The sequence below is a fragment of the Paroedura picta genome, chromosome 13 (assembly GCF_049243985.1).
Source record: "Paroedura picta isolate Pp20150507F chromosome 13, Ppicta_v3.0, whole genome shotgun sequence".
Classification (NCBI taxonomy): Eukaryota; Metazoa; Chordata; class Lepidosauria; order Squamata; family Gekkonidae; genus Paroedura; species Paroedura picta.
In genome coordinates, this window is record NC_135381.1 from 10,841,680 (window position 1) to 10,866,597 (window position 24,918).

At 49.5% G+C, this 24,918-nt stretch overlaps 1 protein-coding gene across 1 annotated transcript; it reads left to right on the forward strand.

Annotated features, from left to right (window-relative positions):
- Window positions 1–1,622: 1,622 nt before the first annotated feature.
- Window positions 1,623–24,090, forward strand: HRK (harakiri, BCL2 interacting protein). The gene is made up of 2 exons (XM_077307499.1): window positions 1,623–2,342; window positions 19,538–24,090. Exon 1 carries the CDS (start codon window positions 1,971–1,973, stop codon window positions 2,280–2,282), a length of 312 nt encoding a protein of 103 aa, XP_077163614.1. The 5' UTR covers window positions 1,623–1,970; the 3' UTR covers window positions 2,283–2,342; window positions 19,538–24,090.
- Window positions 24,091–24,918: the final 828 nt, after the last annotated feature.

The window sequence follows — 24,918 nt, forward strand, 5'->3', positions numbered from 1 at the left end:
CCACAAAAATTCCAGTGTATTTTTGGTGGAACGTACAGACACAAGTACCCCTCCAGGTTTATTTTATATTTCCTAACAGTGCTTCTGTTCATCATCTTGCAGGAGGGTTGGATCAAAAGGCGATCAAATGAAGACATGTGTTGTGGCATAAAGTTGCATGGCACAGACCCCACTAGTATACTATCAGTGCAATCGTAAGAAGCTACCCCCTTCTAAACCCATTGTCTATAATGGATTTGGAAGGGGGTAACTGAGCTGAGTATTTCATTGTGCCTCTTGGACTGCCACACCTTTTGATCTCAATCCCTTGCTCCTCAGCTGCCCATGTATGTACATGTGCCAGAAGACTCGACAACTATCACAGGTTGGCCCCATCAAGGGCGCATTTACCTGCTAATCCTCTAATTTGATACAGGTCAGATGTTCATGCACTACAATGATCATGATTTGACTACATGGCCTGTATGTCCCCTTCCAACTCTATGATTCTATGAGGGGGGCTCATGGTAACTCCATGGAAATGTGTCACTGTGGGTAGGCAGGTACTTGTTAGCTCCTATCCCTTTGTCCTCTTGTGGCCTCTTGTGGCGCAGAGTGGTAAGGCAGCAGACATGCAGTCTGGAAGCTCTGCCCATGGGACTGGGAGTTCAATCCTTCCGAGGTCGGTAAAATGAGTACCCAACTTGCTGGGGGGTAAATGGTAATGACTGGGGAAGGCACTGGCAAACCAATCTGTATTGAGTCTGCCATGAAAACGCTGGAGGGCGTCACCCCAAGGGTCAGACATGACCCGGTGCTTGCACAGGGGATACCTTTACCTTTATCCCTTTGTCCTGTATGTGTATATTAGTTGGGGTTTTCGGGGGGGGGGGTTCCTTTGCAGTTTTGGTACTGTTTTATCATGGTCCCACTTGTAACAGTACTATTTGCCTTCTGGGGTGTGCGTGTGTGTGTGTCTGCATGTGTACAGAGACAGAATACACAGTGGGAACAAACCTAAGCAGGACTTCCATGTAGTAAGCTACATGTTATCGAGTGGGGCTGACTCCCAGGAAAGTGTCCTGAGGATTGTAGCCTTTGGTTCCTCCAAGGAGCCATGAAGTCTCCCAATGCATAATAAAGCTGCAAATTCGGAGGGGTTCCACAGATGCATGGCGCATAAGCCCCATCAATGGCTATGACCGAAAATGCCTCCGGAGAGGCACTAAACCTCTCCAGTGATAGTAGAGCAAGGAGGCAGCCCTTGACCTCTAGGGTGGCCCTCGGGGCAAGCTGGCTGCTAATGCCTGAAAATGGATGCGGGACAAGACGGACCAAGGATGCCCAGCCCCTGGGCACCTCTGAGGTCACCAACCAGCCGCGCCTTGTGAAACCCGGGATGCAGGAAAGGAGGTGGGGTGGGGGGTCCGCAACCCCTACAACTCTCCCTAGCCTTCAATCAGCGGCTGGAGGCCCTTCATTCCGGGGATATGGGGACAGCGAGCCCCTTTCCTCGCCTCGCTCCCTTGCACGGCGGGGCGACACGCATCTCCCGAGCATCACGTGTGTGGCTCGGTTTACCTGGTTACCACGGGAGTCTTTGTTGTCTGGGCGGCGGCCAGCAACTCTTCCCTCCGCGGGTGGGGGGAAGACCCGAGTCCTGCCCGGGCTCCGAGGCTCCTCCTGCGGCCCGGATCGGCCCCTTGGTCGTGGGAAGGCGCGCGGGGGAGACGGCGAAAGAGTTAAGGGGCGGCCGGGGAGGGGGGCCGCTCTCTCCCTCCCTCCCTCCTTTCTCCCTCCCTCGCCGCCGTCTTGCGGCCGCCCCGTCGGGGAGGATGATCTCAGCCAGCATGTGACGCCCGAGCGTGGCACGCTTCGCGCCAGACGTACCGAGCAGCTCGGCGAAGCAGCGGCGGCGGCGGCGCCACTCCGGGCTGGCGATCGGCGCTGGGCTGGCCGGAGGCGGCGACGGGACGGTGGCGGGCCTCGCCATGTGCCCCTGCTCCCTGCCCGGCCGCCCCCCGGCCGCGTGCGTCTGCCCCACCATCCCCACGACCACCGCCACTTCGTCCTCGTCCTCGTCGCCCTCCTCTACCAGCGGCAGCAGCAACAGCCCGGCCGGGGCGCGCGTCTCCGCGGCGCAGCTCACGGCGGCGCGCCTCAAGGCGATCGGCGATGAGTTGCAAGCGCGGACGGCGCCCGGGGCTCGGCGGGGCCGCCGGGCGTCCGCCGGCACCGGCCTGGCCACCTCCCTGGCCCTGCTGGCCGCCTTGGCCTGGCTGAGCCGCAGGGGCCGCGCGTAGGGCCGACGGAGCGACGGCGCCTCGACGGGCGGCCGGGCGAGTCAGTGGCACCGGTGGCAGGTGAGAGCGGACGGGGCGGCGGGGGGGAGAGTGGGAAGGGAAGCCCTCCACTACACCCCAACCACCCACCCACCGCCACCAGTTCTTTGCATTGGGCATTCCCTGCCCCGAGGAGCATACAGTCTCTCCACCAAAAGGATGCGGGGAAGGGAGGGGAGGGAGGTTTATGGGAAGGCGACTGTAAGCCGCTTCGAGCCTCCTTCGGGTAGGGAAAAGCGGCATATAAGAACCAACTCTTCTTCCCTCCTTCTTATTCTGCAGCCGTAGGGGGTACATTTGGGGAGACTGGAGGGGCAAAGTGACTGCTGAACACAGGTGGGGGGAGAAAGGGCATTGCCACACATCGTGGGGGGGGGAGAATTGTGGGCCCGGAGACCCATGGAGATCAGCGTTCCTGAGATTCCACCTGGAGCACTGGGTAGATGGTGTGAGGGGGGATGTTTTGGCACCTGTTTTGGTGGGTCCTCAAAAGGAGTCTCCAGGGCCACTTCGTGGGCTGTGAAATGAACCGGGGTCTGGCTGGCCCACAGCAAGGGGCAGGCAGACCTGTCACCCCACAGAAATTATTTCCTGGCTTGGGAGTCACAGAGAAGGACTCAGGTAGGTTCTCTCAGGTGGAGGAGCCCCTGGGCTGCAAGGACAGAACTTCAGTGGAGCACAGACAAAGGGACCGGAGATACCGTCCCTGTGCGTAGAGGGGATGCTGAGAAAAAAAACCCTGAATCCAACATCATCAGATGAACTTCTTGATTTAGGCTTCCGATTGTGCCCTGAGGCAGAGATCCTTGTACCATGCACACCGCAGTACTTGTGGGCAGCTCCAAAATGTACACACAGTATATGCAGGTCTTGTGGGCATCGTGCATCTCTGTAATGTGCAGGGGTTTGCTTGCTGACTCTCTCAGCTGTCAGAAGTGACGCTGACACACCTTGCGTAGTTTGGAGCAGTTGCCTTTTCCTTTTCCGGGACTGTATCCCGAGCCAGGCAGGGATGCTAACTTTGGGTTCCCAGAGATGGCACCTGTGTGGTTCCTTCTTGCCCCTGGTTTTAAGAAAACAAGAGGCATTTTGGGTTGGGGGGGTACCAGTTTGCAGCACAGGGCTTCTGTGCATGCCGCTTTTGGAGAAGAGACATGAGCGCTTGCCGTTGGTCAGCTGTCATCGCCGGAGGCTTCCCAGCTCAGAGCCAGGAATGGGATCCAAACATTTTGGCTGCCTGTGGCTGCCCCTTTTAACGTGCAAATCCCCCGTTGGCTCAGTTGGCAGAGGAGGCGGGGAGGTACATGTGGTACCTAAGCTCTCCCAGGCAGGTGTGTCCTCTGGCACCCAGGGCTCAAATGTGGCTCGGAGGAGCAGAGCAGAGAGATGTGCATGCTCAGGGGACGGGAGGGCAGAAACCCTACCCAAACCAGAAGCGAGTCTGCTTGAGTCCACCAGAGCTAGAATATTGTCTGGAAGCTATATTTCTCCAACTGCGGGCAGTTATTCAATAGTGGTTTGGATTTCAAAGATTTGCTGGAGCGAAGATCTCTGGCCCTGCAAACCTAAAGTGTGCTGTTTTTCCACGCACTTGGGTTGCCCTCAGATTGGCATGTCCATGTTCAGACATCTCTGGCTTCTATTTTGAAAAGATTTGACTCAATGGTAGGCAGATGCAATGCAAGGAACAGGTCCCGCATTCAGTTCCCGGTGTCCTTGTGGTCATTCAGGACAATCATGGCCTGCCAGTACTGGGGAAGTTCTTTCTCTGCTTCAGAGCCAGTCAGAGAATGGATGGGATCAACCATCTGACTTCTGATAACGCAGGGGGGGGGGAATCAAAACCAGCCATATTGGCCCTCTCAGAATCCAGAATAAGACCCCAAATCCAGGTCAGGCCAAACAAAACTATGACAAGACATTCTATGAACCTGCACAAGTTGTGTGCTGTTTTGGCTGGCCTTAATCAGAGGTATAGCATAGATTTTGTGCCTTATTCTCATGAGGCAGTCTCCTTTATTCCTGTCGCTGGACATCAAATCCATGGCTCAGTGGCAGAACAATGCATTTTGTATGCATATGCTCCTGGGTTCAATCCCTGGCACCTCTGGTTCAAAAGACCTCAGGTAACAGGTGTTGGGAAAGACCAGTCTTTGCATCCTGCCCAGAGAGTCCGTGCCAGTCAGTGCTGACAGTTCCTGGGCTCCATGAACCTGTGATCCGACCAAGCATAAAGCATCAAGGTGCTCTCATGTAATTTGGGGACTAATCCATGGAAGGCAAAGCCCGCAGAGGAGATTGCAGCCCCCGTGGGTATCGGTGCAAACGAGGCATTGCTTTCCCCGGAATGGTTAGCTTTGGGGACGTTTCTGAAAGTTTCCCTGCTCTTTGCGCTTCTCTGCTATCACAATCCAGGCAGCGGCTTCTCCCTTCTCTGCGGGCGTACGATGTGGCGCACGATCAGGACCAGGAAAAGTGTCCTGGGAAAAGACAGATTGCTTTCCCCCATGGAGTATGCGTTTGCTCTGTGTGGGAAGGCAGCTGTGTTGTAGACCGTCAAGGAATCTGCAGCGCCTGTTGCCTACGAAACCTCATGCTTGGATGAATCTGTTTGTCTCGAAGGTGCCAGAAGACCGTACTTTTTGCGACCGTACCTGTTGCAGGCAGGAAGCACGCTGCATGTCCCAACAGCAGAGATTGAGATCCCCGAAAAGCACCCGTGTTCTCTCCGTCTGAGGTCTTTCAGGCTCGTCCTTTGTGGGGGTTTTTAAAAACCAAAGCACATGATGCATTATGTGTCTTGGAGCATTGCTCACAATCTGTGCACAGATAAGTGAGAACGTTGTTAAGACGGAACGACAAAAGGGTCTTTGTGGCCACTGAAGATGTGCAGGATGATCACGGCAAAAGCTTTTATTATGCAGTAGAGCCCCCAACCCGGCATGGGTTTTATGGGTTGGTTTGCTTGAACCTCCCCGAAATTGGGGAGGAGGGATCGCTTCCAAGTCCCAGGCCCCTTTATTTATCGTTCGTATTAGTTTTCTGCCCTCTCGCCTGAGACTCGGGGAGGATGACCCCAAAATGGATTGACGTGGATAAAAGTAAAATTCAAAACAGACACTGAAATTCATTAAACAATTTTAGAACATTAAAACCAGGGAATAAATACTAAAACTGGCCAAGTCCCTCCCTTGGCAGGGGAGAAGGTCACTTAAAGACCCCTTTTGTTGATATATCATAGTTTGGTGAGTTTCTGGCAGGGAGCGATGCAAAAGCAAAAGCGAAACCCAACCTAACCAGAAATGTTAGGAACCCAAAGGTTGAGCTGCAAACATTCTATGCTGGTCTATTCCCTGTGCAGTTAGAAACGTGATGTTTTTAAAATTATGATGACTGTGTTTTTAATATGTTGAATTAGTGCACTTTATGTAATAACTGTCTGAAAATTTTGAAAATTATTTTTGCAGCTGAACCTCCTGGCAGGGAGACCAGGGGTTCCAGATGTCATTTCAGGCCTCAGCCATCAGCTTGGTGGAACGGCTGATCTCAATCGGTAGAGCGTTCCACCAAGCCAGGGCTGGGGCTGAAAACTGGTTGAGGCCAGTTTAATCTCCTTTGGGCCAGGGATAGAATCATAGAATTGGAAGGGACCTCCAGGGTCATCTAGTCCAGCCCCCTGCATAAGGCAGGAAATAGCCACTAGAGCCAATTTTGATCCTGAGCAAATGTTGCTCATTAGATCTTAGAGCTCTCCAGGGGACATACAGGGCTGACTTGGAAGTTGGCATTATTCTCTACACCAGTGGTTCTCAGCCTGGGGGTCGGGACCCTTTTGGGGGTCAAACGACCCTTTCACAGGGGTTGCAGCAGGGCAAGCAGCTTGGTGGGGGTGTGTGATCTTCACACGATTGGTCAGTTTTAGTTTAATTTCTGTGAAAGAACACTTGCATAATTTTATGGTTGGGGGTCACCACAACATGAGGAACTGCATTAAAGGGTTGCGGCGTTAGGAAGGTTGAGAACCACTGCTCTACACAAACAAATTCAAGGGAGACTCTTGACATCAAATAGCAGAACTGGATTTTTTAGGAAGTTAGTTTCTATTTGCTATGTCGTTGTGGAGGGCTTATTTATTCTATGCTTATTTATTCTAAATAAGCACCTGTGAATCTTATGTGGCTCTAAGGTGCCACAAAACCATTTTTGGCTGCCGTGGTAGCTTCTTTCAGATGTAAATTAGGACGTGAAAGAGATGTTTCGATCAATCCCAGAGATCTAGGGATGGTTCCGCTGTTGCAAGTATTTCTCTGCTTATCTTGCATCCATTCAAACTTTGTATAGAAAAGTCTCAGAATATATCCCCCGCATAGAACCTTTTGGCTCTACTGTTTATCCTTCTTTCCCTATTGCCGTGTGTAACATGTGCATGCGTATGTCAGGAACTTTAAATATCCCCTGCTCAGAAAAATATGTCTCTTACAAAGCTGGGCTCGTGCAGCCTTGGGCATCCGTGAATCTCGTGCGGCTTTAAGGTGCCATCAAACTATTTGTGGCTGCCAGGGTGGCTTCTTTTAGAAGTAAGTTAGGAAGTGTAAGAGACGTTTTGATCAATCCCAAATGCGTTCTAGTCACTTGTTAGGACTTAGAGCAGGTGTTATGGGGCTCGGTGTTTCCCTGCTCACCTGGAGGATAGGTGGACACAGCAGGCTCGGGAGAGGGTGGAATTCCATGGTGAGTAAAACACCACTCAGATTTGGTCACGTGTTTCACTGCTTCAGGTTTACCAGCACTGTGGTTCAGGTCCCCCAACCTCCACTACAGAATGGCCGTTTTCTCTGAAGGACACCCCCACAGAAGTGCTGCACCACGGCCTTTAATGCATGCCCCAGTATCGGATCCTGCCACATGAGCCTCATTCACAAGCACTCCTGGTCTCACTCTGGTCCTCCCATCTTCAAGGGCATGCCTTCCCCAGTGAGGGTGGCTGACGCCATGTTCCAATACCAGCCTGCCAAGTGCATATTGGGCCAGATGTGCCCATGCAGGACATCTTGTCTCGTTAGCTCCTGACTGAGGTGGACAGGAGGGGGGGGTGGATGTGCACACAGCTGTGTTTCCCATCTGCACTCTGCACGATCCTGCTACTTCTGTGGTTTATTGAAGCCTGAAGGGTGTTTTAGGGGTTTCTCAACGGTTAGAAAGTTGAGACAGGCTGATCTAAGGTCTCAGGTCTTGGTCAGAGAAGGGCCTTCCTCTTTCCTGGTACCTGAGATTAAACCTTGAACCTTCTGTTTGCAAACCAATCGTTCAGTCACTGAGCTGCAGCTCTTCTCAGTTGCAACGATGTAGATTTTACGGTTTCAGCTGCGTAAATGACCACTTGCATGCTTACCTGAAGCGAGTCAGAATTGCTCCCAGGTGGCAAGCTATAGACTCTCAGAAGTGAGGTAATTATTTTTTCTTTTTCATAGCTCTGGTATACGACCAATAACCACAACAGATGTCTGGTCAAGTGAGTGGGTACAGTCTGTTGTGGGCTAATGCTTTTTGTGGACTGTTTTAGAGGAAGTAGATAAAGATTTTTTTCCCCTTTCTTTCTCTTTCTCTCACAATACTAGAATCTAGGGTCATTCCCTTGAAACTGACTGGCATAGATTCACGACAGACTAAAGAAAATGCTTCACGCACATGATTGTACACAGATATAATTAGTAAATTGAATTCAGTGCCGTAAGATGAGGCTGGGACAGCTTTCAAAACAGATCTGCTTTCACCACCTGTTTATGGGTCCCCAGCAAAATCTCGGTAGCCACTGCTGGAAAATGGATACAGGGGTAGATGGGACCTTTCATCTGACCAAATTTCCTCTTGTTTTCTATTGCAAGACTTAGCTGTTATATGATCATGAATGGGAGATTGTCGTGTGCAACCGTAGCAGTGTCTTGAGAGCCAATCTAAAGCTGCTCCTGGCATCCACTGCAGCGGGGTCCAAAGTGGCTCCTGGTTTCACCCATTGCTGCAGCCTGCCCCAAAGCAGCTCCTGTTGTCCACCTCCATGATGGTGGGCTTGGAGCTGCTCCCAGAGTCCACAGCTGCCAGCTCTGCAGAATCGAGGCAAGTGCATTGCCAGCTTGGTGTAGTGGTTAAGAGCGGCCACCTCTAATCTGAAGAACCGGGTGTGAATCCCCACTCCTCCACACGCGGCCCGCTAGGTGATCCTGGGCTAGTTGCAGTTCTTTCAGAGATCACTCAGCCTTACCTACCGCACAGGGTGTCTGTTGCAGGGAGAGGAAGGGTAGGCGATTGTAAGCCATTTTGAGACTCGTTTGGGTAGTAACAAGCAGAGAACAACAAAAAAAGCTCTTCTTATATTCTTGTATTTGGAAGGGAATTTAACACACACCCAATACTTTTTGGAAAGTTTCAGATATTTCTGCAAGCCTGGGTGGTCCTCCAAGAACGTCTGGTATCAGTGTGGCCCCAATCTGCAGATTTAATTATCCGTCAGTGGAGGCCACAACACTGTTGTGGGTTATATAGATTAATGCGAATAAAGCCCCTTCTTTAGTAATCCCCAATTGAACCTTTGGAGGTGGGGACACTATGTAAGGGTCATTTGGGGGGTGAAGTCCCAATTCAAGATTCACTACCATTTCAAGCATCTCAGGATGCAGGAATGACCATTCTCTGTTCAAGACCAACCTCATGTTATCCTGCTCCTGTGTGTGTTTTATGACGCCATCCTAAGCAGCGTTACACCCTTCTAACCCCATTTGCATCAATGGGCTTAGAAGGCCCTCATTCACCTATGTCAGAGAGGGACATGAGTTGGGACCGGGGAAGGGGGGCTGTTTTCAGTGATCCCCACAAGCTGCTCTAATGTTTACTTTGCCTGCTCCCATTGAGGGCTTCTGTTTCCTTTGCCAGCGACACCTTTCTCATACAACGATGAGAAAAACTGAAAAGCAGAGACGGGAACACTCTGAGGGGAAAATGTAAGGAGAGTTGAAATGGGGACCATTGTCCGACCTCTCCCACTGCAGTTGACGTGCTCCCAGCCGATTGGGGGAGGTCCCAAGTCTGGAAGGGAATGAGGCATTTGGTACCTTGAGAAACTCTGTTGATATTCTTCCCAGCTCTTGCGATGCCAAGCACAGAGTGGGTGTTTGCAATATATTGGCTGCATTTGCTGAAGACGCAAAACCCCGGCAAAGATTTCCCGTCGTGCTGGCGCATTATTAGCAACTTTCCCACCGCCTCTGTTATCTTCTCTCCCGCTGCTTCCCGAGTTATTTTTCCTCATTCTTACGTCTGTCCTCTGCACTTTTTTCTGGCTAAAAAAGAAAAATGCCCTCGCTCATCTGGAAAGAGAAAACGTATTACAGAATGGGCATTATATTCTGAACGGGCCGTTTGGGAATACACTCGCCCTAAGGAGAACTCCTTGGTTTTCTCCGTGGTTTGACTGTTATTTCATAATAAAAAGCGAGCTGTGGGAAGTTATTGGGCTGACTTGATAGCCAGAGTGGTGTCATGGTTAAGAGGGGCGGCTTCTAATTCGGAGAGCCGGGTTTGATTCCCTGCTCCTCCACATGCAGCCAGCTGGGTGACCTTGTGCTTGTCACAGCCCTGATAGAGCTGTTCTCACCAAGCAGTCCTGTTACAGCTCTCCCACCCTCATCTACCTCACAGGGTGTCTGTTGTGGGGAGAAGAAGGGAAGGCGATTGTAAGCTTTTTTGAGACTCTAGGCTGTGAAAAGTGGGGTATAAAACCAATTCTTGATTCAAAAAAATGCCAGATGTCCGTTTCTAGTTTGTATTTGGAATAAATTAGGATTTCGTCTAGATTACATTGGCCATGTAAACAGGGCCAGGGGTGAATAAGTAGATCTGCACAAATATTGACAGAAAAATATACCTTGTAGTACAATAAACAAGAGTTATACCCTTTGAAGTCCATTGAAGTTAAAGTTGACATTGGACATCATATTAAAGCTGTTTGAGGGCTGTTCGTTATAAAGATACCTGGGTAATCTCTTAAAACATAGCCATGGTTGAGGAAGCTTAACTCTGGTGAGGTGTGATGTCTGAACAGACAAACCGTGGTTTGTAGGCAGCCAGCAAACTAGAATCAGAAGCCCAGATTTCAAGTGGCTTTGTGCTGATTATGGCTTGGCATGATAAACTGAGTTGGGGTAAGAACATAGTTGCATAAGGGCGACACATCCCCTACCCGATTGGCCCTCCATGACATGGGCCTCTAATAGGAAGCATTCCCACCACCACGGAGGGCCAATAGGGTAGGGGATCTGTTGTCCTTTTACAGCTTCGACTTCATTACGTTTATTGATTAGCTGGAATTAATGGGACTGTCATTTGGGAAGCAAAGGGCTGCTTGCACCTGCAGCAAACCTAATCAAAGACAAGTCGGGCAGCGTAGGAAAGTCTTGCCTATTTACCACTTTCAAGCCTGGTTTCCTGGTTAGAGCACTGGGATTAGAAAAGGGAGAGCGGAATGTGTTTCCCCACTCTGCCAGGGAAGGTCACCGGGCAACTTACTGTTCCTCAGTCTGAACAACCTCACAGGGTTGTCGTTGAGAGAATAAAACCGAAGAATGAAGTTTTAAGCAAAATTGGGCTCCTGTTGGGGGAAAAAGAAGAAAATAAATAAATATCTAGGCAAATAAATATAAACAATTACAGGGATCTCCCAGAGACAAGAAGGCCCGCAGCTGAGCTTTCGAAACGGTTGGCTGTTATTTTGCTTTGTATCTGTTTTCCATTTCATTTAAAGACCTATTTTGAAATGAGGCTGACCCTGATGTTCCAAGATAAAAGCCAGCGAAAGGAACCGGTTAGTGAAAATACTTAAACGTTATTGTGGCTCGTTACATTTTATTTGAAAGTCAATTTCATTGCTGCTCAGTGACTCATTTGTTTTTGTAATTAGCGCAAGGGCTGGACTTGTTAATAATATTTTTTTTTCTTTTAATAAAGTGACTGCTTTGACAATATTTAGCCAGTCAGGCGTCCGTACGATCGATCCTCGACTTCATTATCTCAGGCAGAGAACAGCTACTGTTCTGTTGCTACAGTCACAAAGTTTTGGCTTCTTCTTGCTGAAGATATTTATCCACAGCTTAAGGCTATGATGCTGTGCCAGACAGCTGGCTCCATCTCAGCTTCCCTCTCCAAACTGAGAGTCCAATTTTTGTTCCCTTGTCCTCATCATACACAACTGTCAATTCCCTCGGGCTGCTTTCTGGGGGGTGCTATGTACATTTTCAAAAGAAATAAGATACCTGAAGAGGCCCAAGCCTATGAAGTCTGGTGTGTGTGCATCATTGTTTAGAGTAGCGATCCCCAACCTGTGGGCTGCGGACCACATGTGGTCCTTCGACTAATTGGAGGTGAGCCCCGAAGGACGCCTTCTCCCCCCCCCCCCCGGCCCTTTACTTCATCCCCCCCCCCCAGCCCTTTACAGCACACTTCGGGTGTCATTGTCTCCCATCACTCCCAGATGGGACTCTCTCGTTGCAGAGAAACAAGCTCAGGGTTCCCATTGATTTGTCATTGTCATGAGTTAAAATTTCCATGAAAATAAAATGTTCCTTATGTTCATTGTTGTGGCGTGTCTGCATCTTATTTTGAGAGCGTTAGGGCAGTGGTTGAGAGTAGAGGAGTAAACTACCCCCCCCCCACACACACACACCGGGCCTCAGTAAAATTGTCAAGCATTGAGTGGTCCCCGGTGATAAAAAGGTTGGGGACCCCTAGTTTAGAGGAGCAAAGTGGACATCATGTTTGACTTTCATGATTGGAACTCAAGATCTATTGTGTATTTAAAAGATCTATTGTGTTTTAAAAGCAAGCTCCAAGAAGAAGAAGAAGAGTTGGTTCTTATATGAACCTTTTTCTCTACCTGAAGGAGTCTCAAAGTGGCTTACATTCACCTTCCCTTTCCTCTCCCCGCAACAGACACCCTGTGAGGTGGGTGAGGCTGAGAGAGCCCTGATATTCCTGCTCGGTCAGAACAGCTTTATCAGTGCTGTGGCGAGCCCAAGGTCACCCAACTGGCTGCATGTGGGGGAGCGGGGAATCAAACCAGGGCCATCAAGAAACCCCAGGGTTAGGAACCCAGCATTAGACTATGGTAGTGCTGGGGAGGAGTTTATATTGTCTTTTGGTACTGATTTTTTTTTTTGCCTTGGGCCCGTAGAAGAGTCCCTGGAGTTAGATTGTACAGCGGGAAAGGTGGGAGGTAAATATGTTGACAAATGAGGACAACCCCGATCTCCTCTCATGCTTTGGGATGAACCAGCGTTGACCAGGGAGTTGGACTAGATGGCCCATGTGGCCCCTTCCAACTCTATGATTCTATAAGCAGTGGCTGGACAGATACTTATCCTGTATGCTTGAGGCTAATCCTGCATTGAGAAGAGGGTGGGATGAGATGGCCTGTCTGTCCCCTTCCAACTCTATGATTCTATGATTCACTCCTTCTCTTTGCATCTGCTTTTTACAACTCCAAAATTCCAATCAACGTCGCGTGGCATTTGACCCCAAGTCTATAAGCAGCCGGTCACCTCTCTGCCCTGTTACCTGGGGAGATGAGAGAACACGGCGTGCCCGATTGCTGACCTTAATTTCTGGGTCCCTTTGACGAGTTCATGGGCGCTTTTAAGCAACTTTTGAGAGGTGTTGGAGGTGCTCAGATGGGAGGCCTTGGCTGCTGCACACTGAGAGGATAAAGCCATCCAAGTCTTCTGGTGAATTTCCAAGCCTGAGATGCAGATGAAAATAAAAACGGCACACCAGGATAATTAACTAGGCAAGGCGCGCCTAGCCCGGCTCCCACCCCTACCGCACCATCTGTGACAATCGCTGCCATTCCTTCGATCTCCGACTTATCGCATCCCCTGCCATCCATCTCTTTCTTGCTTCGTCTGGGATGATGAACGATGCGCGGTCACTCCGGATTGTAGGTCAGATCGAAAGCAGGGCGCCACGTAACCGTGTGCATGTTGCCGTGACGATTCCGTTCCCGGGGAAAATGCTCGGAGATTAGGTCATGTGCCGAAACTGGGTATGATACTCCGTGGGATTTGATCGGAGGAAGGAAAAATACAGTCGGAGGATTATTACAGGCTTGATCCTGGAAAGGCTAGAAGCAAGGGTAGTCAAACTGCGGCCCTCCAGGTGTCCATGGACTACAATTCCCATGAGCCCCTGCCAGCGAATGCTGGCAGGGGCTCATGGGAATTGTAGTCCATGGACATCTGGAGGGCCGCAGTTTGACTACCCCTGGTGGCCCCAAAATGGATCCGCCTGTTAGGAAGGAAGGCACCCGTAAGATCAGTAGTACCGTATGAATTTTGTGAGCAGACGGTCCCAGGTTCAAGTCTTGGCATCTTCAGTTAAAAGGGTCTCTGGTCTTTTGTGGGGCCCCTGGAAGTATGGGGCCCGTAGAACGTGCTACATGGATAAACCGGCCCTACACGTGACAATTGGGATTCTGAGAGTCAAGCAATACCCATTGCTGAGGGATCTATATTTTGATCTTAGTATTTTAAAAAAGAAATGTGATTCAGGTTGGGCCAATAGGTTCCACAGGTGAGAGGGAATTTTATCATTCCGTCAAAGCCCACCCTCCTTTGCTGCTATTCATCTTGAAAGGGGACAAAAGGGTGTGTAAAAGATGAGCGCCTACTTTTCCCCTAACCTCCATGGAGTTAATCATAGCTGGCGGTGAAGCAGAGTTCAGTTTTAATTGACCAAACCGTGTAGGAGATAGAACGACAAAAATCTTGTTCCCTCTTCTCCTGTACCTTTAAGGTACTTTTTGAAAAGGAGAGATCTAGCCACATTTTCTTGAGATTCTCATCTGTTTTGCATTGGAAAAAAAGCAGGTGTGGGGGGCAGTCAGCAGAAGCAGAGTGAGTTGATATCCTAGGTCTATTCTGCACACAATAGATAATGCACTTTCAGTGCACTTTAGAAGTAGATTTTCCTGTTCCGCACAGGAAAATCCAGCTACAAAGCACGTTGAAAGTGCATTATCCTATGTGTGCGGAATGGGCCCTAGTCTCCTTTGTGGGCTCTCAAGAAGCATTTGGCTGTCCGCTGTTGGAAGCAGGATGCTAGGCTAGCTGTATTTTGGATCTAATGCAGATAAGCTTTCATTCCTTCTCCCCTCACCTCCAATGTGCAAAGGCACAAATGCATGATCCTCTATTCATGGTTCTCTTTTGCTTTCTGCCTTGCCCTGAACAACAATCAGTCCTGCCTTGGGACAACAAAGGCAGCATCGAGAGTCGCTGTGAAGCTGCCTATTATGCGGGAAACCACCCCGCAGCCTCCTAGCTCGGGCATTCAAAGGGCTGTTTTGCAAACACACCGCCGTGCATTCTTTCATTCCGTTTCCTTGTGCTTTCTCATTAGCAGAGCCTGGAATATTTGGGTGCTCACCCGTCCTTGCCAGAGCTAAGCAACTTGACTCCCGGGCTTCTGCCGTGTCTCTGGTTCGCATGTTGTTGTTGTTGTTGTTGTTTTTAGGGGGAGGGAGTTGCACTCCACGGATTGCAGCTGTTAAATATGCAAGCTGACATCACCTTGAAAGGCCCAGCCAGGCTGGTTTGTGCCAGTCTGGCAGGGGAGCATGGGGTTGTATTTTGCTCCATCAGCCTAGATGTGGCACAGCATGTTAAATTAAAACCCTGCATTTCCCTGCCAGCGCCACCACCAGCCTGGTCCCACGCCAACGACGCTGCCAGTCACTTCCCACGCCATCAGCTTACCCAGCCTTACAGTGAGACGCTCCGTCAGATTTTTTTTCAGCAGAGTTAATTATCTACATTCAAATTGGACCGATAAGACTGATAAGATTTCCGGAGGCATCTCCCGCTGAGCCCGTGCAGGAGTCCAAAAAAACAGCGAAGGGCTTGGAGGCATTGCCCCAGCTATGGGCCCGGGCCAGCTGACTCAGCAGTGGGCAATGTTTTTACACGACAAACAGCGGAGTGCTTTTTGTGTGTGATTAAAAAGGCCCGAATCTCACATCTGCTGCGTTTTGACTCAGCTGCTGTCGCCGAGGAAAAAGTTTTGTTCTGTCTCCCCGGTGAAGCTGAGCAGAAGAAAACTTTCTCGTTGCTCAAGATTCCCGAGGAGTGGCCCTCTTGCGCCGAAATATGGGCTCACGAAAATTGTTGTGGCCGTCGTCTCTGGGTATATGGCTCTTTTGCTTTGCCAGGGCCTCACAACTGGAACGGTGTTTTTCAGAGCATCCTCATTTTGCTAAGTTTCTCTTCCACAAACCACTGGAGTGCTTTTTGTTTTAACTTACAGTTTCACTGTACCTTTTCTTAAGCCAACAGAAAGCTCTCTTGTGGCATGTGTATGGGGGGGGGGAAGAGTTTACAGCCATAAGGGGGATATCCCATAACCTCTGGGAATGCCTCTGCATTCAGAATCACGTGTAGGGTTGTCCGTGTCCAGGTGGGGTCCGGAGGTCTCCAGGCATTACAACTCATTTCCAGACAACAGAGATCAGTTCCTCTGGGGAAAAAAGGCTGCCTTGGAGGGAGGACTTCATGACTCTCCAAGTTAAAAATGGAGATGCAAGTCGGAGGTGGAGTTGTTGAGCGGTAGTTGGAACAAGAAAACAGAGGGATAAGGGATACGGCTCACCAAATCTGCCCCAATAAGGAGGCAGTTTGCAAACCCAGTCTTTCTAGGGCCTAAAACTTTGTGAGTGGCTTTTAGGGTTATGTGCTGAGATCTAGTCTGGCAATCTCAAGCCGGGAGGCAAACTGAATTTTGGGGGCCATGCTTTCATAATGCAAGCTGCAGCAGCTGGCCTTAGAAGGCACTAAGAGACCTGGACTGGATGTAGTGGGTTTGCCAGCTCCGGTTTGGAAAATTCCTAGATACCTGATGTCGGTACCTGGAAAGGAACTTCCATTTCTCCTAGGCTCTATAGTATATCAGAGTCTGACCTTGAAAGTTGCCAGTTTCTCCGGGAGATCTCTGTTGTCCAGAGCTCAGTTGAAATTCTGGGAAGACACCAGCCCACATCTGGAGGTTGGAAGCCATAGGTGAGAGACCTGGTTTGAGTCCCATCCTGGGGGATGAGAACATTTTCCTTGCCTAGTCCATGAGAGAAATAGCGTTTGCTGGCAGGGGCTCATGGGAATTGTAGTCCATGGACATCTGGAGGACCACAGGTTGACTACCCCTGATGTAATGGATCTTCAGGGCCACATGTTTTATTGGGCTTGCACTGAGTTGCTTATATGCCTCTTATTGCTAAGAAATGAATGAAAACATTGGTTTTTAGATCCTTGTGTCCTTTCTGGACCCTGAGGGAGCTATCCAAGTTCTGCAGGCCCAACAAAACGGCACTCTTCCACCAAGCCTATGGTTGAGGCCAAGGCAGCCTAAAATCCAGTTTGGCCTCCCGTTTCCCTTTTCCTTCCCCTCCCCCTTTCCTATTTCGATGCAGGAGTCTTTCCTTCTCTTTGGAGACCCACCATCAAATGACAAACCTGAAGGTGGACAGAGATGGGTGGGGGTGTGAAAGGAGGGTAGTTACTGTTGTTAGGGGTTTTTATGATGGTTTTATTGATTATTGATGTTGATATTTTATTGTTGGTTTTATGTTGTGAACTGCCATGAGGGGTCCATGGGGAGGGGCAGTATACATATTTATTATTATTATTATTATTATTATTATTATTATTATTATTATTATTGGTGATATATCCTTCAAGAAAACTTCATGCTGTCCAGTGCTCCTTTTGCTAGAATTTAATTACTAGCTCTGGCACATTCCCCGTTCGTAGGTGCTCCAAAGAGTAGGGCAGGCTGTAGGTTTCTTGTTGTGGACCCGGAGTGGGGTGCTGGAGATGTTGCAGCTTCTGTCTCGGCAAATGAGATCAGAGTTTGGCTGCCAGCGTGCTCCATTAGTGAGTCAACTGCTGGCAACGTGCAGCCTGATAATGGCACTGAGCAGCTGAAGATGGCCAAATTAATTTATTGGCAGAGAGGTTTCAAGAGGGCCGTGTTGACTCAGAGTCCCAGATTAAGTCCTTGTGGGGAGAGGTCGCCGTCCCTCCTTGCCCTACGGAAAGGCTTAGACTCGACCGCAGGTTTACTTTTATAGTCTGGTTTCTCCCACAACCTTGGAGGATGGTTTCCCCCGCATCTTAGCTGCGTGTCCTGGAAGGTCATTGTTCAACTAGTAAATTTCTGCCGGTTGGGTCAGTGGAATGTAGTCTCCTCCACTCTCCACCCAGACCCCAGGTTGGCCTGTTCATCCAATTGTGCTTTAGACTAGAGTAATTATCCCCAAACATAGGCATCTACTTTATCCCGAGACAGCCGATGGCATTTCAGCATCATCTGCTCAGAATGGCAACTGCTGTCCAGAATCTAGAGCAGGGGTGGGCAAACTGTAGCCCTCCAGATTCATGAACTACAATTCCCATGGGCTCATGTTTGCCCACCTCTGATCTAGAGCAAAGAAAGGCATCTTCCCACACCTGATGCCGGTGTCTTTTTAACTGGAGACAAGGACCAAACCTGGCCTCTTCTGCATGTAGCGCTCTGCTACTGAGCTACATCTCCTGGTGGAGAAAACCTGGTCTAGGGCAAGGGTGGCCAGAACATGGCTCTCCAGATGTCCATGATTGACAGTTACCACGATCCACTGGCAGCATGGCCATGCTGGCAGGGGCTTATGGTAATTATGGTCCATGGACGTCTGGAGAACCACAGTTTGGCCACACCTGGCGTAGAGCAAGCTGTGCAATAAAATGGGCTTGAGACTTTTTTGGGTGGCCACGCCATATTTGTGAAGCGGCCTCCCAGAAGAGTCTATTTCTCTTGGCTTTCTGGCAGGGTTATAAAATAGTAGCATTCCGTAGAATTTAGGGAGAAGTCCAGCTCTGGGCAAAACAAAGCAACAAAAAAGAGAGACATTTTTCTGGCTTTGGTTTTATACTGGTTATTTTAACACCGCTTAAAGCTGAAAAGCAACAAATCCACTTAATGTTTGTAATGTGTTTTACACCGTTTCAATGCCGCCTGTTTTAATTGTTGCTCGGGTCTCAAGGTATCAGGAGAAAGGCAGGCTAATTAAACAAAAAAATATATCCTTGGGCTCACTGCAGAAATTTGCCAACCATCTTCTGCACAATTGGCCTTCTTCTGGGTTTTCTCCAAGTGTGAAGAATGTTTCTCAGTGGTAAAAACGTTGAGAAGGTCTGATCTAGTCCAACTTCTGTCTTGTACAGAGAGCAACCAGTTCCTCTGCAGCAGGGGTAGTCAACCTGTGGTCCTCCAGATGTACATGGACTACAATTCCCATAAGCCCCTGCCAGCATTTGTACCCTGTGCTGTCCTAAGACCTAGGAGGGAGGAAAGACAGACTCTTTTTTTCTTCTGCCAGGGCTTGAAGTACTAATTTTTTATTAACAAAAGGATGTTGGGCCAGTGTTCTTGCTTCAATCCACATCTATTTATTTAATTAAGTTTTAGGCCACTTTTTGGCTCCACGCTGACTCCCTTGGCAGTTGAATGTTGGCCACTCTCACCGGCTGCTTTTTTTGGATTAAAACAACATGTAGCTAAATAACATGAAGCTAAAGAGCCATTATTTGGCGCTTAGGTGATTTCATTTCAGCAACGTGGCAAACTATTTTGTTTTTAAACTCTCTTAAGTTTAGGAGAAATGTTTCCCGTTATTCCATCCGATAAATAAATCTAAAACCATGGTTTTCAGCCCTTCCTTCCTTCCTTCCTTCCTTCCTTCCTTCCTTCCTTCCTTCCTTCCTTCCTTCCTTCCTTCCTTCCTTCCTTCCTTCCTCCCTCCCTCCCTCCCTCCCTCCCTTCCCTCCCTCCCTCCCTCCCTCCCTCCCTCCCTCCCTCCCTCTCTCCCTCCCTCCCTCCCGTCAGTCAGACAGTCAGACAGTCAGCCACCCATCCATCCACCCATCCATCCATCCATCCATCCATCCATCCATCACCCTCCCTTGTGGCTCATGGTGGTTCACAGCATAGATTTACACCTTACCTATAAGGATCCAAGGAGCGATTTGTACTTGATAGTATCCTGTACGAGTCAAACAGTTGCTTTCCACCGCAGTGCTGCTCCAAAGCTGAAATTCCTCTTGCCGTGTAACTTTCAGCAAGCCCTTTTCTGCCCTCTCCTTTTGTAGGCTGAAGGAAGATCTAGGTGCTTGGGAAGTTCCCCCTGTTCCTGCCAGATGACCGCGCCTGAACAGCGGACATGAAGAGTGGGGTAGAAGAGGAAGAAGGATGCTGGGAAGGATCCCCGAGGAGCACGGACGGACGGACGGAGCTGCAGTACAGTCCGACGGTGGAAGGCGCTTTTGTACAGAAGAAGAATGGAAAACCCTCCGAGGGTCAAACATCCATCGTGCATGCCTTGTACAGCAGCGGTCTGAGTGGCGTGTGAGTCGCTGGGTTAGTGATCCCCTCCCGCACAGGTCCCCTTAGATTGTGGGGTGTCGCTTCCCCTTTCCCCATAGCAGAGAGGCAGTGTGCTGTGTTTGACACGACCAGGAGCTCCTTTGTGCTATTATGAGCATCAGCTGGTCAGGAGGTGGAGGTATGCACAGCCCTAAGGAGAAGCAGTCTGTGTGTGCGCGCGCGTGTGTATATATTATATATATATTATATATATAGAAAGAGGTGGAGTGTACATAGCTCGGTCTAAAGGTGCAGGAGGGAGGGCTAAATAAAAGTTAGCTAGACCTTTTGTTTTCTGGTGCTACTGATGAAATTTGCCTGGAGCGGAAGTGTCTCCTTGGTGCTATTTTGTTTTCCTTTAAAATGATCTTAGTCTGAAATGTGGGACTGGGAGACTTGTATTTTGATAATTTATATTTATAGGTGAGGAAGGGGTGTTTTTTTGCCATCACGCCCACCCTTTTCTGGCAGCTCAATAGCTTTAATTTAACTTAGCCCAAGCTTTTTACGCCTGCGGTCGCCTTTGTCATTCTGATATAGCGTGGTCACTGCGGCCACAAAATGGTGGCTGCCAGAGGCGGAGCCAAGCTCAAAATGGCTGCCGCAGCTTACCTTCAGTGAAAATCCTTGTGCTGTGAGGCAGCTGCTGCCAATGCAGCGTTTTACAAAATCCACAGCGCCAATCAAATCTCCTATCGGAATCCTGGCTGGGTAAAAGCCCCTCTTAGCCCCACCCACGTTCTCAAAACCCTTGTCAGGCCCCAGGAAAAGTGTCAGTGGGTGCCCCCAAACTGTATGAAGCTCGAATTGAGGGTGTTTATTGAAGGATCACTTGCTAGTTATTCTGTAGCATCTGTTCAACTCCTAGATTGTACTTCCATGGGTTGGTATTGTCTCCTCTTTCCACCCCATCCTTCCTGTTGCCATGCAGGACTTTCTGGAGGGAGCCTACGGGCTGCCTGTGGTCCTTCCCTGCAAGATCTCTGCCCTGCCCTCCAGGTTTTCAGAGTAGCCGAGTTGTACAGTCCAGGTTCCTTAACCCAAGACATCATTTTGAGGCGTTGGAGCAAGACGCCATATGCCCAAACTGACGGGAGAGGTTATGAGATCATAGTCTGCCCGCAGCAATGCATAATGTGACTCTGAGGAAAGATCTAATTAATTTTTTAAAAGCAACCAGGGGAAGCGCACGCTGCATGCCCCGTTCCCATGTTCCGAGGTGCAGAATGGTTCTAGGAGATATGAGGCAACAACTCTGCCATGATTCTTCTCAGTGCTTGTGCACGCAGGGCTTCTTTCTTCTCCTCCTGTCTTTGTGATTTGCTTGGCCAACTTTCCCAAGCTGCAAGAAATCCATACCAGGCTTCGTCTCCTTCGAGACAGCCGTGGAGATTACGCATCTTTATAATAAATGCTTCGTTGGCAAACATACCAGCAGAACCTAAGATAGGCAAGCGGTCCTCTTTGTGTAGGCAGCTGGAGAATATTTACCTTCCCAAACTCTAGCTAGTATTCCGTTCCAGGGCAGGGGAGAGATTGCCATAAGGGGAGGAACAATCACATTGTTTTATGGAACTCCTGACAAACCCCTGAACACTTTAGGCCAGGGGTAGTCAACCTGTGGTCCTCCAGATTTTCATGGACTACAATTCCCATGAGCCCCTGCCAGCGTTTGCTGGCAGGGGCTCGTGGGAATTGTAGTCCATGAACATCTGGAGGACCACAGGTTGACTACCCCTGCTTTAGGCAAAATAGGCAAAACTATTTGAAACAAAGAAGGCTGTCAGATTCATTGCATTTGGAGTCTTATTACAAAATTATGATACATGAGGCATACAATGGGAGGAAGATCTATATATTACAAGGAATACATAGGGGCTGCCTGGATCAGAGGGATAGAGTCCCCTAAATCAGTCATTCTCAGCTTTTGGGGGGCTACAAGCCCTTTGGGGGGGTCTTCTCAGGCTTCAGAGCTTCGGGATACAACACAACACAAAGAAATAGACAGAAAATCATTCATTACTGAACGCCAAGAAAACGTGAGCATTCCAACATACTGGAAAAACTTTTAAAAAAACACATGACATTCAAGTTTAGAACATTCAACTAAGAGAAGCAGGTGTGTTCATTTCTTCCCCTTGAATGCGTTACCTATCTACTGTGGCTGTCTTTATCCTTCGTAGGAGATGATGCGGCAAACTCAGGGGGGCTTCCTAGAGTAGCAGAAGGGACTGCATTGCCCCTCAGACATTATGTTTTCTGATTTGGCGGCCGGATTTGTCTAATAGCGCTCCCAACCAGTTGCTAGTCAGGTTTACCCAGCATCTGAGATGTAATCTGTGAGCATCAAATGTGTGGACACTGCAGCCATAGTTCTGAGAATGGTTGTTTCCCCCCCCCCCGCCCCGAAGGTGGGGGCTTGACCACAGTCACACATTAAGGTAAAGGTATCCCCTGTGCAAGCACCGGGTCATGTCTGACCCTTGAGGTGACGCCCCCTAGCGTTTTCGGGGTTGATAATGAAACTGGTTTTGATTCAAGGGCTGAAATGCTAGTTTTCAAAGAAAATACCCAATATCTTGGTCAGAAACTGACCTACCAGAGGGCTTCATTGGCCAAGCAAGTCAAGGGAGCATGCTGGGCCAACATTGGAGGGGTGGCGTAGTTTGCCGTCTGTTGGTAGCTCCAGTTCCTAACTAGAGACACTGGATCTGTCTCCCATTGCCCAGTGGGAGAAGAGGTGCGCACATGAATTGCGTTCTGCTGCTTCCCCGGGGACCCTTCCCAGAGCCTCCTGTGTGAGCCCCCACCATGATTCAGTCTTGCTTCTTTCAGACCTGACAGCATTCATGTCCCCAGGGGCTGGCAGCAGATTTTTACAGGTACGTCGTCATCGGACGTCCCTGGAGAACAAGCAAATCATGCTCTGCTTCCTTGGCTGTAGCTACAGCTTGAGGAGGGAGGGCGGCAGGGAAGCCGGATCGTGGCAGAGACAGCAGAGCCACAAGTGGCTGTGATTGGTGGCAGGGGTGGGGAATCTAAGTATGATGGAAGGAGCTTGGGCATGCCTGGTGGCCAAGCGCCCAGGGTGGGCAGCTGCGGGCATATGCGAGAACGCATGCGCAGTAACCCCCATGGCTTGTTGCCAGTTCTGGCTGCCATGGGCAACATGTATTACAATTCTCGTTGGAAAACTGTGATAACATGCAGAGCTAGCTTCGGCCTAAGGCTGCCCATCGCTGACCTCAAGTCGAAGACCAGCTCAACGCAATGCATTTTTATGACTTGGAAACTGCACAGAAATTGCCATGTAGCTGGTCATACCTGTCATGCTTACCAATTTCTGGGGTTTTAAAAAAATGGTACATAATGTAAACAACCGTTGCGGCTTCTAAGCGCATGGAACAAACTGTTCCCCGGGGGATTTACGATTAACTTCTAAAGGTCACCTCTCACTTCCGGGGGCGTGGCAGGGAGGTGTGGCCAGCTGACATCACTTCCTCCTACTTCAAAGCCTGAGAAATATTTCAGCGGTACCTCCAGGGTCAAACTTTTGCAAAAAGCTGCTCTAACCACTAGACATGCTGCTACAGAGCCAGCTTGGTGTAATGGTTAGGAGTCCGGACTTCTAATCTGGCAAGCTGGGTTTGATTCCCCGCTCCTCCCCCACATGCAACCAGCTGGGGAACCTTGGGCTTGCCATGGCTCTGATAAAGCTGTTCTGACTGAGCAGTGATATCAGGGCTCTCTCAGCCTCACCTACCTCACAGGGTGTCTGTTGTGGGGAGAGGAAAGGGAAGGTGATTGTAAACCGCTTTGAGACTCCTTCTTGTAGAGAAAAGCGGCATATAAGAACCAACTCTTCTTCTCATGGTGAGAACACTGTTTCTGTGCTATTTGGTGCAGCAACTTCCTTGTAGTAAATCGGTATCGTATAACGTTGCTCTCAGCTGTCATCCGAAAGCAAGCTGTGGAGCTGGATCTTTCATACTTGAGAACACTGTTAACAGACACAGGAGCATTTCTTGCAGTCCCTTGGGTTAGAAATGCAAATGTGGATGGTGCTCATTGACTCTCCCGCTGACTGTTCAGTCCCGCTGCCGGTGGGCGCCAGCATACGAAAAATCCTTCCTGAAATATTGCCGATGAAACCTTTTTGCTTTCAATCTGCCATTTTGGTGGGGCTTTTTTCTCGGCCTTTTGTAAAAGAACTTCCTACGCTGGAGACTTTGTACATATTTATAATGACTTTATTAAAAAAGAGAAAAATTTAAGCAGTCATGGTGCGTCTGTGTCTTTTCTCTCCGGCATGCAAAAGCACCACCGCGGTGGTCTCCCCTCTGCCTCCGCAAACTGTGGCAACCGAACTAGGAAACTAGCACGTAAAGACTCCCTGTTTCACATGCGGGTTGCTTGCTGGATCAGCCATGCATTCGAGTTCAGCTGCTTTCCAGTCTGTCCTTCCTTGTGGATTTCATCGGTGGCCTGACTGGTCGTAACCAACCCCACTTGCAGCAAGGGAATTATAAGTCACTTTAGACAACTTCAGTCTGAACTCTGCAAATCACATTGAGAGCCAGGTTGGTGTCGTGGTTAAGAGCGGCAGCGTCTAACCTGGAGAACCAGGTTTGATTTTCCCACTCCTCCACATGCAGCCAGCTGGGAGACCTTGAGCCAGTCACAGTTCTCTCAGCCTCACCTACCCCACAGGGTGTCCGTTGCAGGGAGAGAAGGGGTAGGCAATTGTAAGCTGCTTTGAGACTCCTTTGGGTAGTAAAAAGCGGGATATAAAAAAACGCGCTCCTCCTTTTCTTCTTCCTCACCTCTATTTTGCAATGATCATAAAATCACAGAATCCTAGAGTTGGAAGGGATCTCCAAGGTCATCTAGTCCAACTCCCTGCAGAATGCAGGAAATTCACAATTACCTGCCCTCCAACAGTGACCACAATTCCATGGCCAGATGATGCCCCCTTCCTCCCCCCAAAACCCGAATCTCTGGCCAGTCTGGAGGAAATTCGTCTCCTGACCCCAAAGTGACAATCAGCATTTCCCTGGACATGCAAGAGAGGGCCCCAAGAGCCAACCGATAAGGTCAGAAACACAAC